This window comes from Lepidochelys kempii, chromosome 9 (assembly GCF_965140265.1).
Source record: "Lepidochelys kempii isolate rLepKem1 chromosome 9, rLepKem1.hap2, whole genome shotgun sequence".
NCBI lineage: Eukaryota > Metazoa > Chordata > Testudines > Cheloniidae > Lepidochelys > Lepidochelys kempii.
Window position 1 is genome coordinate 32,110,006 of NC_133264.1, and position 18,665 is coordinate 32,128,670.

At 42.1% G+C, this 18,665-nt stretch overlaps 1 protein-coding gene across 5 annotated transcripts in view; it reads right to left on the bottom strand.

Moving 5' to 3' along the window:
• TRPC1 (transient receptor potential cation channel subfamily C member 1) overlaps positions 1 to 18,665 on the bottom strand; it is a 46,076-nt gene that overhangs the window by 4,165 nt on the left and 23,246 nt on the right. For 4 of the 5 annotated variants that reach the window (XM_073359773.1, XM_073359774.1, XM_073359776.1 and 1 more), the window contains 4 exons: positions 15,247 to 15,390; positions 7,235 to 7,410; positions 5,168 to 5,369; positions 4,370 to 4,564 (listed from right to left, as the gene is read on the bottom strand). In XM_073359773.1, coding sequence (XP_073215874.1) covers positions 4,370 to 4,564; positions 5,168 to 5,369; positions 7,235 to 7,410; positions 15,247 to 15,390 — 717 coding nt within the window. The remainder of the gene's footprint in view (positions 1 to 4,369; positions 4,565 to 5,167; positions 5,370 to 7,234; positions 7,411 to 15,246; positions 15,391 to 18,665) is intronic. The other variant, XM_073359775.1, reaches the window with a different exon arrangement.

Genomic DNA, 18,665 nt, shown 5'->3' on the forward strand with positions numbered 1-18,665 from the left:
ATAAAGGGGACATTCAGAGGTGCTTGGCAGTTCCTGCTTGGCTGTTTGCCTGTGGCTGAAAAGAAATCATCCCCGCTTTTAGCCATGCGGTGGGGGAGGGCCCGTTCATGCGGAGCTGTTCACGTTTGGCTGGCAGGGATCTTCCCTGCTACTAGTCACGTGGTGGGAGGAGAGCTGAAGTGATCATCCCAGAGAATTGGGGTGGGGGAGATTTAGTTGGGTTTGTGCTGCATGTTAACCCGAAAACCGCAGCCCCTCCTTTTAAATGGCCAACCCAACGGGTGCTTGGTATGGGAAAGGAGTGCACTGCTGTTTGAAACCATTCCCACATGTTAGGAAGGTTGAAGAAGCCAAAGGACTGTGGCTTACCATGGCTACCTGCAAGCCGAATTCTGTTGCCCAGCCCTGCGTGTGTGATCTCTCACACCAAACTGGCAGGCCCTCAATATAAGAGGCAAAATGCGACCTTGTACCGAAAGCACACGTGCTATGTAATGTTAACAGCTTGGTTCACTGTGAAAGAGTCTACCCATTGTTCTCTAAAATGTGTCTTTTTAAATACTACTCTCCCTTTTTTTCCTCCCGCAGCTGAAAATGTTTCAACGCTCCCCCTATCATCTCCATCCCAGAGGCTAGCGCAGATAAGAAGGGGAAAAAATGCACTCGTGATTAAATGTTCTCTGAGCTTATGCAGTCCTCCCACACTGAAAGAGCACCGTGGAGGCAAACAGTAGCAGAGTCCAGGAAAGCAGAAAATGAACGTGAGGACAGGAGGGACGAGAAAGATGAGAGGTTGCGGGAGCAAGAGGAGAGGTGGCATCAGCGTGATGAGAGTAGGCAGGATGCAATGCTGAGGCTACTGGGGGAACAAACTGATAAGCTCCAGCGTCTGGTGGAGCTGCAGGAAAGGCAGCAGGATCACAGACTGCCGCTGCAGCCCGTGTAACCGCCCACCCTCCTCCCCAGTTTCCATAGCCTCCTCACCCAGACGCCCAAGAACGTGGGGGTGGGGACTCCGGGCGACCAGCCACTCCACCCCAGAGGACTGCCCAAGCAACAGAAGGCTGGCATTAAAATAGTTTTGAACATCAGTGTGGCCTTGTCCTTTGCTCCTCCCCTCCTCCACCACCCGACCTGGTGCTTCCCTCCTCTCCCACCCCTCCCAGGCTACCTTGGCAGTTATCCCCCTATTTTGTGATGAATTAATAAAGAATGCATGAATTTGAAACAACCATGATTTTATTGCCTCTGCAAGCGGTGATTGAAGTGGAGAGGGCAGCTGGCTTACAGGAAAGTAGAGTGAACCAAGGGGGCGGGTTTTCATCAAGGAGAAACAAACAGAAGTGTCACACCGTAGCCTGGCCAGTCATGAAACTGGTTTTCAAAGCTTCTCTGATGTGCAGCACACCCTGATGTGCTCTTCTAATTGCCCTGGTGTCTAGCTGCGCGTAATCAGCAGCCAGGCGATTTGCCTCAACCTCCCACACCGCCATAAATTTCTCCCCCTTACTCTCACAGATATTGTGGAGCACACAGCAAGCAGTAATAACAATGGGAATACTGGTTTCCCTGAGGTCTAAGCAAGTCAGTCAACTGCTCCAGCGCACTTTTAAATGTCCAAATGCACATTCTACCACCATTCTGCACTTGCTGAGCCTATAGTTGAACAGTTCTTTACTACTGTCCAGGGTGCCTGTGTACGGCTTCATAAACCATGGCATTAAGGGGTAGGCTGAGTCCCCAAGGATAACTGTAGGCATTTCAACATCCCCAACAGTTATTTTCTGGTCTGGAAAGTAAGTCCCTTCCTGCAGCTGTTCAAACAGACCAGAGTTCCTGAAGATGCGAGCGTCATGTATCTTTCCCAGCCATCCCATGTTGATGTCGGTGAAACATCCCTTGTGATCCATTAGTGCTTGCAGCACCATTGAAAAGTACCCCTTGCGGTTTACGTACTGGCTGCCAAGGTGGTCCGGTCCCAAGATAGGGATATGAATTACCGTCTATCGCCCCACCACAGTTAGGGAATCCCTTTGCAGCAAAGCCATCCACTATGACCTGCACATTTCCCAGAGTCACTACCCTTGATGGTAGCAGCTCAGTGATTGCGTTGGCTACTTGGATCACAGCAGCCCCCACAGTAGATTTGCCCACTCCAAACTGATTCCCGACTGACCGGTAGCTGTCTGGCGTTGCAAGCTTCCAGAAGGCTATTGCCACTCGCTTGTGAACTGTGAGGGCTACTCTCATCTTGGTATTCTGACGCTTCAGGGCAGGAGAAAGCAAGTCACAAAATTCATGAAAGTGCCCTTACGCATGCGAAAGTTTCGCAGCCACTGGGAATTGTCCCAGACCTGCAACACTATGTGGTCCCACCAGTCTATGCTTGTTTCCGGGGCCCAGAATCGGTGTTCCACAGCATGAGCCTGCCCATTGCCACCAGTATAGCCAAACTAGCGGGGCCCATTCTTTGAGAGAAGTCTATGTCCATGTCCTCATCACTCTCCTCACCACCCTGCGGTCGCCTCCTCGCCTGCTTTTGCAGGTTCTGGTTCTGCACATACTGCAGGATAATGCGCGAGATGTTTACAATGCTCATAACTGCTGCGGTGATCTGAGTGGGCTCCATGCTTGCCATGGTATGGCATCTGCAGGAGAGTAGAGTTGCAACGGAAGCAGTGGCTGATGATGGATGCCATAAGAATAGTTATTTATAGAGAATGACGAGAGGACCTGCGAGGTGGATTGATGAGAGCAGCTTTGCAGCAGAAGCGGTGGAGAACAATGGTTAGCACCGCACACATTTCCCGAGGAAGAACACACGTACCCGGGAGCCCATGACAGACAACATGGAGAAATTCGCTATTGAGAATTCGCTATGAAGAGTTGCTGCAGAAGTGGTGGATGACAATGGTTAGCAGTCCTACTGCACCGTCTGCTGAAAGCAGTATGGCGTCCACATGGAAAAAAGGTGCAAAACAATTGTCTGCCATTGCTTTGACGGAGGGAGGGGCGACTGGCAACATGTACCCAAAACCACCCGCGACAATGTTTTTGCCCCCTCAGGCTTTGGGAGCTTAACCCAGAATTTCAATGGGCGGCAGAGACTGCGGGAACTGTGCACCGCTCCGTAAGTCGATGCTAGTCATGGTAGTGAGGACACACTCCACCAACTTAATGCGCTTAGTGTGGACATAGCAATCGACTGTATAAAATCTATTTCTAAAAATCAACTTCTATAATATTGACCTAATTTTGTAGTGTAGACATACCCATAGACTAGGAGAGTTTAAGGCCAGAAGGGACCATTATGTGGTGCTTGCTGCACCCTCTTCAATATTTCAACATCCTTTTTAAAATGCAGGCAACAGAACTGTTACACGGTATATTATTATTGATCTCACCAACCCCATATACAGAGATAAAAATCACCTCCTACTCACTACTTCCCTATTTGTACATTCGAAGAATACATTAGCTCTTTTTTGTCACAGTATCACACTGGAGCTCATGTTGAGTTGCTTGTCCAACAAGACCCCTAAATCCTTTACATAATCACTGCATTCCAGAATTTACAGTCCCCCGTTCTACAGGTATGGCCTGCGTTATTTGGTCCTGGATATAACTTTGTATTGGCTGTATTTAAACACATTTTGTCTGAATGGGCCCAGGTTACCAAGTAATCCCAATCGCTCTACATGACTGCCCTGTTGTCATCATTATTTACCACTCAACCAATCTTTGTGTCAGCCACCAATTTTATTAGCAGTGATTTTATATTTACTTCCAGATCACTGACAAAAATGCTGAATAGCATCAGGCTTTTTACTGATCATTGCAGAACCCCACTAGATCCTCCGCCCCCTGTCCTGCATTTGATAAGAATTCCCCACTGACAACTATTTTTAAGCTCTGTCAGTTAGCCAGTTCTTATTTCATTTAATGTGGACTCTGCAGATATTGTATAGTGCTAATTTTGAATCAGTGTGTCATGTGGTACTACATCAAAGATCTTACATAAGTATATTACATTTACTCAATTACCTTCATCAACTAAACTTATAATCTCTTCAAAGAATTACATCAGGTTTGTTTGATAAGAACTATTTTCCATAAAAATCATGTTGATGGGCAATTATATTCTTACTCTTGAATTCTTCATCAACTGAATCCCCTATCAGCTTAACCATTATTTTGGATATAACTAAGACTATACTTAGAATATATTATTGTGATTTATTTATTATACCACCCACAGCATCATAGGAACTTGCAAGTAGATAACAATATAAATTCTCTTAGGTTCATTTAAGCAAGGAATATTTGTATGATTGTTAACATACACTTAACTTTCCAGACAATTTCTTACCTTTAGGCTATTCTGACGTTTGACTTTGCCAGTTGAAGTATGAGAGCTGATCCATTTACTAAGGCTGTTGAAGAGATAGCAGATAGTCTTGGGAGAAGGAATGACATTGAAAGGTGGAGGTAGTGTGCATTTATCATCAAAGTAGCTAAGCCAAAGCTTGGCACGAGCAAATTTCCATTCTTTGTCTTCATGATTCTAAAATAACAGAAATATTAAGATAAGAGTGGTAAAATGAGCAAGAGAGTCTGCAAAAAAAATATGCAATGTTATGAGAATTTATGTTAGTAACTTTACGTGGTTTACATTTTCCAGTACCTTAAACACTCACATTGAATAAATTCATCAGTATATGCTATGGCATAAAAAAAGTCAACTACTAGTGTGTATAACTCACATGTTATATGCACTTTAAAGAAATATCTAAACTAACCAAAGATTCAATGAACTGACAAAAACTGATTCTAGACTCAGCTGCCATTAGACTTAATCTTCCATTTCCACATGTCCGCACTTCTAAAATTTTTAACACTACAATATTTTGATACAATTAAAACAGGGAAAATAAAGAAGCCAAACATTCTTGTCTTATCTCTGCGATTCAGTTCATGACCCTACAAATACTTATGCATGTGAACTCAATGAAACTACTTGCATGCATAAAGTTACTCATGTGTGTGTTTCCACAGTCAGGCATTAGACTAGAATCCTAAGCGTAGACAATAACTTTCTCTGGTACAGCAACAAGAAAATTGCTGAAACTTTGACTTAAAAATAATACATAATAATTAATTTACTTACTGCTATCAGCTGAAAGCTTTTATGAAGCATTGCCACTAAGAGCTTGGTAAGGACAATCACAACCACTACGTTGTAGGTACCAACAATAACAGCGCCCACAAAAGACTGCAATTCTTCACCATATCTAAATCTAGTGACAAAGATTGCTACATGTGCTAGGGAGAATATGTACCAGAACAGAGCAAAGCAGGTGCCAATAAACCTACAAAAACAAAATAATCTATGGTTAGATCACATATTAAAAAACCTCCACACAAACGTAAAAGAAATTAACGTGAATTCTATTATTCAGCATGAACTGCCAGCCTCATTCAATTATTACTAATTAAGGGCCAGACGGATACTGTTATTTATGTTGAATAGTTCTCTATATCATAAGCAGTCCCACTTAAATCAGCAGGGCTACTTACAGAGTAAGGTGCTACAGACTTGTCAGTAAGCGTATCACAATCTGGCCCTAACTGATGATATATCTGAGCCTTTCTTTCCATTTCAAATCATTACATTTAAAATAGTAGTTTTCCCTAAAATACTTTTTGTCTCAACCCCTTCCCTAAAAAAACCCAAACAAAAACAAAACAAAAAACTAGATGCAACATTGGCTTAAGCCAGTGCCCAACACAGTGACTATAAAGACTCTCGTTGACTTTACTGAATTTTGGATCAGGTCCTATGTGAGTGAGCAAGAGCAAGAAGGTTCAGTATTTAATGGTAACTGATCAACATAATAACATGAGACACTACCACTGAAGAAGTTATAGTTCTCCCAGAGAGACAGTTACCAAATTCACCAAGTAATTCAACTTTATAATCTCAGTGGAAGATATGAAACATTTTTATTATCTGCAGATCACTGAGTTTATAAGCCATACTGTAGTATATCTTCATGGCACCTTGATTTCAACTTCATGCCCAGCTGCTGTGGAGATACTTCACAACATATTAAAATACAATGAACCTCAAATTTCTAATCACTACAGTTTAAACAGGTATAGTTTAGAAAAAATAAACATTTTTGAGTCTTTATAGTTCATCTTGAAGTTGTTAATGTAGGAAGGAACATACGGATCAACCCACAGCGTGCAAATGTTCTGCTTATCAGAATTCATTCAAAAAAATTGAATTCAAAAAATCGTTACTGTGCATACACTCCCAATTTAATGTCTCTGTCATTCTACAATTTAAAAAATACCAAAGCACTCCAATCTATATTATTATTTTAACAGTCTTCAAAAAAATTGTAAAGACATCTTTAGGTTACTGAAATAGAAGAAAGTATCTGTAAACTGAAACTTTTCTATGTTTCTTCTTTTACAATTTTGTACTTACAAGTATAAAAAAAAATTGTAGTAAGCAGCATGGCAGGTTAGCGTAGTAGCTTTTCATCAGTTGATATCCAAATACTAATCCAGTAAGTAGAGCAAAGCTTGTATAATGACAGCACTTCTTTGCTCAAGTTGGTGCTATTAACTCCTCACTTCATATGCACTAAATTTGTTTACCCCGCTACATAAATAAAAACTTACCAAAGGTAGGTTTTGTAGGCAAATTTTTATCCCAGTACTAATTTTTAATATCACAGAAACTGGAATTTCATAATGGATTGTTAGGAATCACAATACTCCACACACCACCTGCACTGTAACAACAGCATGCTAGAACCATTATATACTACAAGTGGGAATGCTCACATTATACCCTTTTTTTTTTATTATTACAAGTGTGGACAGGAGGAAACAGTTTCTTAATTGTGTTAGGGAACGGCATTTTAGCCTCATAGGCTGAGTCTACACTGTGGCTTTTGTGAAATTCAAACCACTCACATAGTACTGGTGAATAGACTTGATGCTTGTGTTTCTACCCGTGTGTTATCTATCCTTACTTAGAGACCTGCCAATACATCAATGTTCAGTTGATACCATTGGTGGAGCTGCAACAGTGCTGAATCCAGGTCATAATTTTCCAGTATACCTACACCACTCAGGTAAATATCCTGCAGAGTCAACGTAAATGTCCTGCAGCAGATTTTTTTTAAATTAATATTTTATTTAACATTCTAAAACTCACGAATGGAATGTGTCATTGCTTTGCTGTTCACAGAAGATCCCTGCACAGTCTTTCTCTTCATTTACAGTAAATCCTTTGTCATACAGTTGGGTCAATCCAATCGTGAATGAGAACAAGACAAGAAGGAACATCCCTAGGAATTTTCCAAAGTCTTGCAACATCTGCCCCATTGAAATCTGTGGAACAGATTACCAATTTCCATTAACAATGAAATATTAATAACTTATCAATATTCCTTCACTCGGTCCCTACCAAAAAAATATTGTGAACACTAATTTTTTAATTTAATGTCAATACCATTGAATCAGAATTCAGGACTGTAGCCAAGAATAGACAACATCAGGTACATTTAGGATATAGACATAAAATATAAGTATTACTTAACATTGTAACACCTAGCCAACAGGCCTGTAAGGTATTAGGCTTAGACAAACAAGGCCTCAGGCCTAAAAACAGGCAGATTTGAGTAGCTATCTTTGGAGTGACCCTGGATCACAAGATGGAACAGTCACAGGAAGACATCTGTTGCTTAGAGTATTATGGGGATTTTTGCAGACATAGGGTGTCAGCAAGTTGTCCTGGTGACTGAGTAACATACATATTAACAACTATAAGGGGAACTAACAAGTTAACCTCTGAAAAGCAGAGCATCCCAAAAGTAGTAGGGTGTGGAAGTCCAAATAAGGAATAGAGGTTGAAACCTTCAGAAATATGTATGAATCCCAGTGGGCCTCAGCATAGCACATTATAAAAGTTGTATCTTGGCCTGCATGTCTTAGGAGACGCTAGGATGATATCCACTGGCGACGAAAGTGACGATGAAGATGATAAGGAAGATAATGACTAACACTTCAAGATTCCCCAGCAAGAGACAAACATGAGTGATGCCAATCATAGAGCTAAAAACTTTGCACCCTTTCTTTTGTTGTATTTCAGGGTTTGTGGGACTGTAAACTTTATCTACTTTGTGGGTTTGTTAATAGAGGGACTTGTGATAAATTGCAGCTGTTTCTCATGTGCTCCGTCAATCTCTCATTCTAATGACATTGGTAATAATCTTTCTGATGCTGTAGCCGCTTATTAGACTGACCCCTTATTGACTACTGCGGCCTAAGAAATTAATCAATAATCAATATACCAATCTCTCAGTTAGGCTACAGGATAATTAATGTGTTACAAAATATGTAAAACAAATGGTTTTCCTTAAACCAGTTAAACTAATTTCTTAAAAACAATTTAAGTTATTATAGGAAAAACAAAATCTTTAAGAAAAAATGTCAGGAACTAACAAACAAGTTACTGCCTTTCAATAAACTGTAAATCATTAATTTGCACACAATATCCTGCAACCATAATATAATGCAGATGACAACTAAGTGCAAATAAGCAACAAACATCAGAGTGTGCTGCATCTGAACAATAATGCCAACACCAATTTATCAAGTTCATTTTAAAGAGTAGATGGAGCATTTAATACGGACATTAAAGCCATCGAAACTGTAGGTAGCATAATTCAATGCGGACCACAAAGTACCATACCTACACCCATTTGTGGGGTACACTACTACTCCACAAAAAACATACAGCTAATTTAGATGCATGTCCCTAAGTTACCAATGTAAGTGCACCTAAAATAAAAGCCTGCAGTAGTTTAACTAAATCATTTTTCAAAACAAATTATATTGGTACATTTTTCCAGTATAGATAAGGCCTAAGTCCATTATTAGGTCTATGTCAATATATGACATTTAAACAAAAATACAGTATGAGCTGTTTCCCACATTTAAGTACTACAAAGTTATTCCACCATCTAATATTTACAGCACATATGATGGCCCTTACATCACCAGGTATGTGAGCTCTAAAACAGAGCCTGGACATAAATGGGAGTGACTCGGGTCATTCTCTTCTTTAAGTTTTGTCTAATGGAGATTCAGTCCTGCCTGGAATATCAGCAGAGGGTAGCTCAGTGATTTGAGCATTGGCCTGCTAAACCCAGAGTTGTGAGTTCAATCCCTGAGGGGGCCTCAGGCTGCTCTCCCAGCCAGCAGCACTGCAAGCACCCAGGAGACGATGACAACTGTCTGCTGGCGAACACCTAGGAGATGACAACAGCTAGCAGTCGTGCTGCACCGTCTGCTGCCAGCCTACCCCTTGCTCCTCCCTCCGTGACAGCAACGGCCAACAATCATTTTTTACCTTTTTCCATGCAGGTGCCATATTGCTGTCAGCATTGTCATCCACCCCCCCACTCCTGCTGCCACTCTGCTCTCACCATACCATGGCAAGCATGGAGCCCACTCAGATGACCGCGGCAGTTGTGACCACTCTAAACACCATACACATTATCCAGCAGTATATGCGGAACCAGACCCAGAACCTGCAAAAGCAGGCGAGGAGGCAACCGCAGCGCAGTGAGGAGAGTGATGAGGACATGGACGCAGACTTCTCTCAAAGAATGGGCCCCGGTAGTTTGGCCATCCTGGTGGCAATGGGGCAGACTCATGCTGTGGAACACCAATTCTGGGCCCCGGAAACAAGCACAGACTGGTGGGACCGCATAGTGTTGCAGGTCTGGGACAATTCCCAGTGGCTGCGAAACTTTCGCATGCGTAAGGGCACTTTCGTGAACTTTGTGACTTGCTTTCCCCTGCCCTGAAGCGCCAGAATACCAAGATGAGAGTAGCCCTCACAGTTCACAAGTGAGTAGCGATAGCCCTCTGGAAGCTTGCAACGCCAGACAGCTACCGGTCAGTCGGGAATCAGTTTGGAGTGGGCAAATCTACTGTGGGGGCTGCTGTGATCCAAGTAGCCAACGCAATCACTGAGCTGCTACTATCAAGGGTAGTGACTCTGGGAAATGTGCAGGTCATAGTGGATGGCTTTGCTGCAAAGGGATTCCCTAACTGTGGTGGGGCGATAGACGGTAACTCATATCCCTATCTTGGGACCAGACCACCTTGGCAGCCAGTACGTAAACCGCAAGGGGTACTTTTCAGTGGTGCTGCAAGCACTGGTGGATCACAAAGGACGTTTCACCGACATCAACGTGGGATGGCCGGGAAAGGTACATGATGCTCGCATCTTTAGGAACCCTGGTCTGTGGGAACAACTGCAGGAAGGGACTTACTTTCCAGACCAGAAAATAACTGTTGGGGATGTTGAAATGCCTATAGTTATCCTTGGGGACTCAGCCTACCCCTTAATGCCATGGGTCATGAAGCCATACATAGGCACCCTGAACAGTAGTAAGGAGCTGTTCAACTATAGGATGAGCAAGTGCAGAATGGCAATAGAATGTGCATTTGGACGTTTAAAAGTGCGCTGGAGCAGTTTACTGACTCGCTTAGACCTCAGCGAAACCAATATTCCCACCGTTATTGCTGCTTGCTGTGTGCTCCACAATATCTATTAGAATAAGAGGGAGATATGTATGGCGGGGTGGGAGGTTGAGGCAAATCGCCTGGCCACTGATTATGCACAGCCAGACACCAGGGGGGTTAGAAGAGCACAGCAGGGTGCGCAGCGCATCAGAGAAGCTTTGAAAACCAGTTTCATGACTGGCCAGGCTATGGTGTGAAATTTCTGTTTGTTTCTCCTTGATGAAAATCCGCCCCCTTTGTTCACTCTACTTCCCTGTAAGCCAACCACCCTCCCCTCCCCCCTTTGATCACCGCTTGCAGAGGCAATAAAGTCATTGTTGTTTCAAATTCATGCATTCTTTATTAATTCATCACAAAATAGGGGGATAACTGCCAAGGTAGCCTGGGAGGGGTGGGGGAGCAGGGAAGCACCAGGTCGGGTGGTGGAGGAGGGGAGGAGCAAAGGACAAGGCCACACTGCACTTCAAAACTTCTTGAATGCCAGCTTTTTGTTGCTTGGGCAGGTGCACGGAGGCCCCCCCACTGCGTTCTTGGGCGTCTGGGTGAGGAGGCTATGGAATGTAGGAAGGAGGGCAGTTGGTTACACAGGGGCTGCAGCAGCAGTCTGTGCTCCTGCTGCCTTTCCTGCACCTCAACCATATGCCGGAGCATATCAGTTTGAACCTCCAGTAGCCTCAGCATTGCATCCTGCCTCCTCATCACACTGACGCCACCCCTCCTCTCGCTCGTCCCTCCTCTCCTAGCATTCATTTTATGCTTTCCTGGACTCTGACATTGCCTCCTTCCATGCATTATGCTGGGCTCTTTCAGCATGGGAGGACTGCATGAGTTCAGAAAACATTTAATCGCAAGTGCATTTTTTTCAGCTTCTAATCTTTGATAGCCTCTGGGACAGAGATAATACGTGGAGCGATTAAACATTTGCAGCTGCGGGAGGGAAAAAAGGAAGAGTAGTCTTTAAAAAGAGACATTTTAGAGAACAATGGGTAGACTCTTTCATGGTGAACCAATCTGTTAACAGTACATACCATGTGTGCTTTCTTTAGAAGGTCACATTTTTCCTCTTATATTGAGGGCCTGCCAGTATGGTGTGAGAGATCACACATGCAGTGCCGGCGGGCAACAGAATTCAGCTTGCAGACAGACATGGTAAGCCACAGTCTTTCAGATTCTTCAACCTTCCTAACATGTGGGAATGGTTTCAAACAGCAGCACCCTCCTTTCCCATACCAAGCACCCGCTGGGTTGGCCCTTTAAAATGGGTTGGCCATTTTCAGGTTAACGTGCAGCAGAAACCCAACTAAACACCCCTCTCACTCCCCCACACCCAATTCTCTGGGATGATCGCTTCACCCCTCCTACCACCACATGACTAACAGCAGGGATGATTTCTGTTCAGCCACAGGCAAATAGCCCAGCAGGAACAGCCACCTCTGAATGTCCCCTTAATAAAATTCCCCTATTTCAACCAGGTGACCATGAATGATATCACTCTCTTAAGGATAACACGGAGAGATAAAGAATGGCTGTTGCTTGAATGCCAGCAAACACCGGGACCATACACTGCCATGCTTTGTTATGCAAGGATTCCAGACTACGTGCTGCTGGCCTGCCGTGGTAAAGTGTCCTACCATGGAGGACGGAATAAGGCTTCCCTCCCCAGAAACTTTTTGCAAAGGATTTGGGAGTACATCCAGGAGAGCTTCATTGAGATGTCTCTGGAGGATTTCCGCTCCATTCCCATACACATTAACAGACTTTTCCAGTAGCTGTACTGGCAGTGAATGCATCCCAAGTCTTCAGGGCAAATTAATCATTAAACCCGTTTGCTTTTAAACCATGTATTATATTTACAAAGGTACACCCACCAGAGTCCGTTCTCTGCCTTTAAGGTCTGGGAGCCCAGCTTCTGTAGGTTGGGAGGGTACTAGATCCAGGGTAAAAAACAGTTCCTGGCTGTCGGGGAAAACGGTTTCTCCTCTTGCTTGCTGTGCTTCAACCTCCTCTTCCTCCACCTCATCTTCCTTGTCCCCAAAATCCATTTCCCTGTTGCATGAGAGTCCATTGATGGAGTCCATGCACAGGGCTGGGGTAGTTGTAGGGGCACCTCCTAGAATGGCATGCAGCTGACCATAGAAGCGGCATGTCTGGGGCTCTGACCCAGAGTGGCCGTTTGCCTCTTTGGTTTTTCGGTAGGCTTGCCTGAGCTCCTTAATTTTCATGCGGCACTGCTGCAGGTCCCTGTTATAGCCTCTGTCCATCATGCCCTTGGAGATTTTTTCAAATATTTCAGCATTTCATCTTTTCAAACAGAGTTCAGATAGCAGGGATTCGTCTCCCCATACAGCGATCAGATCCAGTACCTCCCGTTTGGTCCATGCTGGAGCTCTTTTGCGATTCTGGGACTGCATGGTCACCTGTGCTGAAAAGCTCACCACTCTGGCCAAACAGGAAATGAAATTCAAAAGTTCGCGGGGCTTTTCCTGTCTACCTGGCCAGTGCATCTGAGTTGAGAGTGCTGTCCAGAGCAGTCACAATGGAGCACTCTGGGATAGCTCCCAAAGGCCAATACCGTCGAATTGCGTCCACACTACCCCAAATTGGACCCAGCAAGGTCGATTTCAGTGCTAATCCACTCGTCGGGGAGGAGTACAGAAACCGGATTTAAGAGCCCTTAAAGTCGGAAAAAATGGCTTCGTAGTGTGGACGGGTGCAGGGCTAAACCGATCTAACGCTGCTAAATCCGACCTAAACTCATAGTGTAGACCAGGGCTCTGAGTATCTTTCCCAGACCTGAAGAAGAGCTCTGTGTAGCATAAAAGCTTTTCTCTATCACCAACAGAAGTTGGTCCAATAAAAAATATCTCACCCACCTTCTCTTAATACCTGGGGACCAAAACAGCTATAATACCACAGAAAGACAGACAGACAGACAGGCCATCATATGTACTGCACTGTGGTCCACTGTGTTCTAAAGAAAGTGATTTTAATTTTACTTCCATGCAGCTTTCTTGTTTTGGGAGCATGATATACATAGAATCATAGAATATCAGAGTTGGAAAGGACTCATGAGGTCATCTAGTCCAACCCCCTGCTCAAAGCAGGACCAAACCCCAATTTTTGCCCCAGATCCCTAAATGGCCCCCTCAAGGATTGAACTCACAACCCTGGGTTTAGCAGGCCAATGCTCAGGCCACTGAGCTATCCTTCCCCCATTGGATCCAGAATTAGTAGTACACTGCTATTTTATAGGATATATACATTTTTGGACTATATGAAAAGGAAGGGATCTCTGAACCAAGCTGTGACCTAGGACAGAGAGTAAGAGCTGTCAGATTTAGTATTTCATAATTTCTATCCTTTCAACACAAGTTACAAAACCCAGCAAAACAAAATTATGCCCCCAAAACATGAAAGCTGCATGGAAGTTTAAAAAAAAAAAAAAGGGGCACTTTCTTCAGACTACAGTGGACCAGGCAACTAGTACACAGACCAAATACCTGTTACTTTAACTATAGTCAATACTATATCTTTTCCAAGTGTTTATAATTTGTAGACAACTTGAAAGCTGAAAATGTTAGTACACAAAAACAAATTTTGTAAAATGCTCTTTTTAATATATCTAGTATTAATAAACTTATAATTGACTTTTTTCTTAAAATAGGTTTTATAGGCCAACATGTAAAACGATTCAGTACTTCAAAATATCTCCAACTGCCAACAGAACACAGTAGCGTCCCTTCATTTTTCACTGTTGGGGTGCCATACCATGTTTAATTACTACTATTTGAACTTGTGACCTACTTTTGGAAAATATTTTAAGAGTTGTTGCTCAAGTTGTACTGGTCAACAGTAATAACATAAGATTCAGTGTGAAACTGAATAGGGTGACTGTTGACTATATTTGTTTACTCAGAATTTTGACTTCACTACATAGCTGCCTAATAAAATTACATAAGAAAGATATAGTACATAAACCAGTATGTTAAACAGCAAACCTCTTTAAAACATAGGAGATACTTTAATGTTCAGTGTATTTGTACTATAAACATAATACTCTTACTTTAACATCATTATGTTAAGTAGCTGCCTGAAAGTATTCAAATGATTTTTCATTGTGTGAGCACGTGTGTGTGGGGAAGAAAAATGAGAAACAAATAAAAAGAAAAATAGCAATATAACTGAGATACAGAATCATAGCTAGAGAGGGAGAAAGACAAGAGAAAAGAACTGTTTGGGAAGATTATAGAAAGAGGTAGTTAACATTAATCGGCTACAAAACACAAATGTTCTTTCTAAAGTAACTTCTATCTTGAATTTTTTTTAAAATTCAGCATGTGAAATTTCTATTACTTTTCCTTTTCAGAGCACAATTAAGGGGCTACATTTTATTACAGAGCCAAAATAAATCTGTTAAAAGAATGGTAGGTTGCAAAGTCAAGCACTAAAGTTAGGAAATGCCAGATTTAATCTTAATCCCCCACCAATACCACTTGTGTCCACCCTGTATCCTGAATGAGGTAGGGGAATATTGAAAAAATAGTATATGATCGTGCAATTAAAGACTATATCATAATATATATGTACAAGATCAAGACTAGCATTTTCTCTGACAGCAATATTATTTACCTGAAGTGGTCCTAGGATAGAACTGGTTGTGTACATGAAGAAGAGTCGAAGGTAACTAAGTACATTAGCAAAAGCAAAGAGACCTTCTGCCACCAATGTAGGATGGAATGCGTCCCAGTCCTTTCTATCAGCAAAATCATGGAACTAGAGTTTCAAAAGAAAACGTTGAAGTTACTTACATTATTTAAAAAAAAAAAAGAAGAAGAAGAATCTATCACAAGTGTAATTCAAAGGTATTCTACAATAAATGATGAGTTTGCCTTCAATGTATTCTGTGTAGTTAAAACAACACTTTATACAGATACAAGCCAGAGTGATTAGTAGATAGGGCACTGAACTGGGAATCAGGAGACTGAGGTTCAATTCAAGGCTCCGCCACTCACCTATACGGTGTGAGCTTGGGCAAGTCACTTATCCTCCGGGTGTTGTTTTCCTTCCTACTCTGTATTACCTATTTAGGTTGTAAACTCTTTGAGATAGGGACTGTCACTATGTGCATGAACAGCACCTACCACACGGGGCCCTGATATAGGCACTACTGTAAAACAAATAATGATAAGTAAAAAAACACTGTAAAACACAGAACAAACCAACTTATGTAATGATGACAGACTTGCAGGTCTTAACCAATTTTGGAAGGGGAGAGGATTTAGGGATAATTGGGTTCCTTCAGGATGATGGATGTCTTATGAGTATACAAACACTTCTATCCTTCATACATCTGTTATCTGCCATTCTCCAGAGGTCACACTTGAGAAATCATAAGCAGTAAGAAAAAGATCAAAAGAGAGGAAAGGCAGGAGTGAACATAAATAATTTTGGCATTTATTATTTAATGGCAGGCCATAAGACTATGGTATGGCAGAAAGCTGCATCTGCAGACAGGAGCATGTCTGGCCCAAATGACAGCAATCCAACCCAGGATCACTTATACTGAAAGATGAAGGAATGCACCAGTGATCAAACAGCTGCCCTACAGATTTCTTTATGCTGTCTTTCTTTCTGTCCATGATGTGGAGAATGCTCTGATTGAATAAGCTTTTGAGTCTTGAGGAAGAATTTTGCCAGAAGAGAAGTAAGTATGTCTAATGGCCAATTTGATCTATCAGGAAGGTTTCTTTTTGACAGCCAAGCAGAGGTAACAGCACATAGGTTTATTTCCAACCCCAAGATCTTCCTAGATAATACTTAAAAAACTCATCCTAAGAACTTCAAAAGCAACAAAGAGTTTTGTGAGAGGTTCAGGTTTTGGTGAAAGGGATGACAATGCAGAACAGTGCTACAGCTTGAAACCAGAATTTCTGATGCAGGATTTTGAACTATGTAACTGGTGAGAATTGAATAAATCGTTGTTCAATAAGCATTTCCCAAACTCACCAACTCTTCTATCTGAGGAAATAAACAGGAGAAACAAAACTAAGCTCACCTACTCTTTGAAACCAAATTCTCTTGTACATGCCAGATAAGGGGTAGCAACCTCCTTCGGTGGAGAGATCATAATTCCACTTCTAATTACTGTCCATTGACCAGGGGTATAAATTTAGGATTAACTACTCCCCTCAATCCACAGTAAAGCTCCCAACAGAACTTTTTGCAAATGTCCAAGGATAGACTATGACCTTAATGTGTAACTGAATTGCTTTGTTATTATTTGTTCATTATTACACTCAGCACTCCATGGGACAATATATCAACTTTAATACCACTGCTATCTCTGGCCTTCATTTCCCACCCTTTGGCTTCATCCTTTTTTAGTTTCTTTTTTCTTCTCTGTCTTTGTCTCTCTCCTGTTTTTCCTCTGCATTTCTTTCCCTGTAGCAATTCTCATTTCAGAGCCCCATGGACTTCAAACTCCCCTTTCCCATTATATCTAAGATACTATTTTCCCTCCTACTCTGTCTTGTCCATTTAGATTGTAAACTCTTTGAAATAGGGACTCTCACTATGTGCATAAACAACCTACCCCACTGGGCCCTGGTATAGTCCCTGATCTAGGGCCCTAATATCTGCCAACCTCACAAACTAATATTTTTATCCTCATAACACTCCAGTGAGGTACAGAAGTGCTATTATCCCATTTTAAAGTTGAGGAACCAAGACATGTAGAGATTAAATGACTTGGCAAAGTCCACACAAACAGTTTGTGGCAGAGTTGAACCCAGATCTCCCAAGTTCCAGGCTAGCGACCTAAAGACTGGACCACCCTACCTCTCGCTAAAACAATTCTGTCCTCTAAAAAATTATCAGCAATAACACAATTAATGCTGACATTACAGTGTTGTCACTTGGAAGTAGACTAGACTTCTGCGTACAACAGAAGGGTTGAAAATAATGGTGGATCTGTATGGACTAGAAGTTTGTAGAGGGGCATCCCTCTTGAAAAGCCTCCCATAATTCTCTGACTGAAATATCAGAGGACAAGGTTACAAAAATATTTCTGTATTTAGCAAATAAGATCAAATCAAATCAAATATTTCTGTATTTAGCAAATAAGATCAAATCAAAAGCAAATAATGATCCTCGTATTTCTTGTCAGAGGACTATCTCTGAATGACTGCAATTTTACTTCTTTTTCCAACTTCTCAGGAAGGGCAGAAGCTGTTTGTGATTATAGTCTCATGTACCAGTAATGATTGTCGGTCTATTGTTTCATTATCTGAAGAGGATGAAGGCACCATGTATAATCATATGAGGCTTTACAACCCTGAAAGCTTTTTCTTCCCCCCAGTAGGAAATGAGGAAGCTGTTCAATATTTTTTATTTTCATCATTCAATTAGTGGTCCCTGCCTTATTTACTGCACACCACCCATGCCTGCAGTGAATACAGAATTCATTTTCTCATGGTTTTTCCTAGTGTGCTCATCACCAAGTGCATCACAAACATTTTAAGGTGGGTGCACAACTGATTGGAAAACCATACTCAGAGAGTAGTTATCAGTGGTCCACAGTCAAACTGGAAGGGCATAATGAGTGAGGTCCAACAGGCATCTGTCCTGGTCCCAGATCTATTCAATACCTTCATAAATGATTTGGAAAATGGCATACAGTACACTTATAAAGTCTACAGATGATATCATGATGGGAGGGGTTGCAAGCACTATTGCCAGTGTTATTGAGCATTCATAGCTCTGATTGACTTCAGTTTCATTTATGAACATTCAACACATTTACAAGTCAGGCCCCAGCTATCTCAAGATGGCTACACAGCAAATGAGGAACACAGCATAAAAGGCCACTTGTTAGAAATTTGGTGTAAGTGACTTGGTGAGCAACACAAGATTGTGGCGCGGGAAGGACAGAACTGAGTTTTCTTAGGTGGCATTCGCGTTAATGACAAGTCAAGCCTTTCTCTTCATGCAGTCTATTACCTTATTCTCCACACACCTTACAGAGCAAATGAGTTACGGATCCTTCAAAC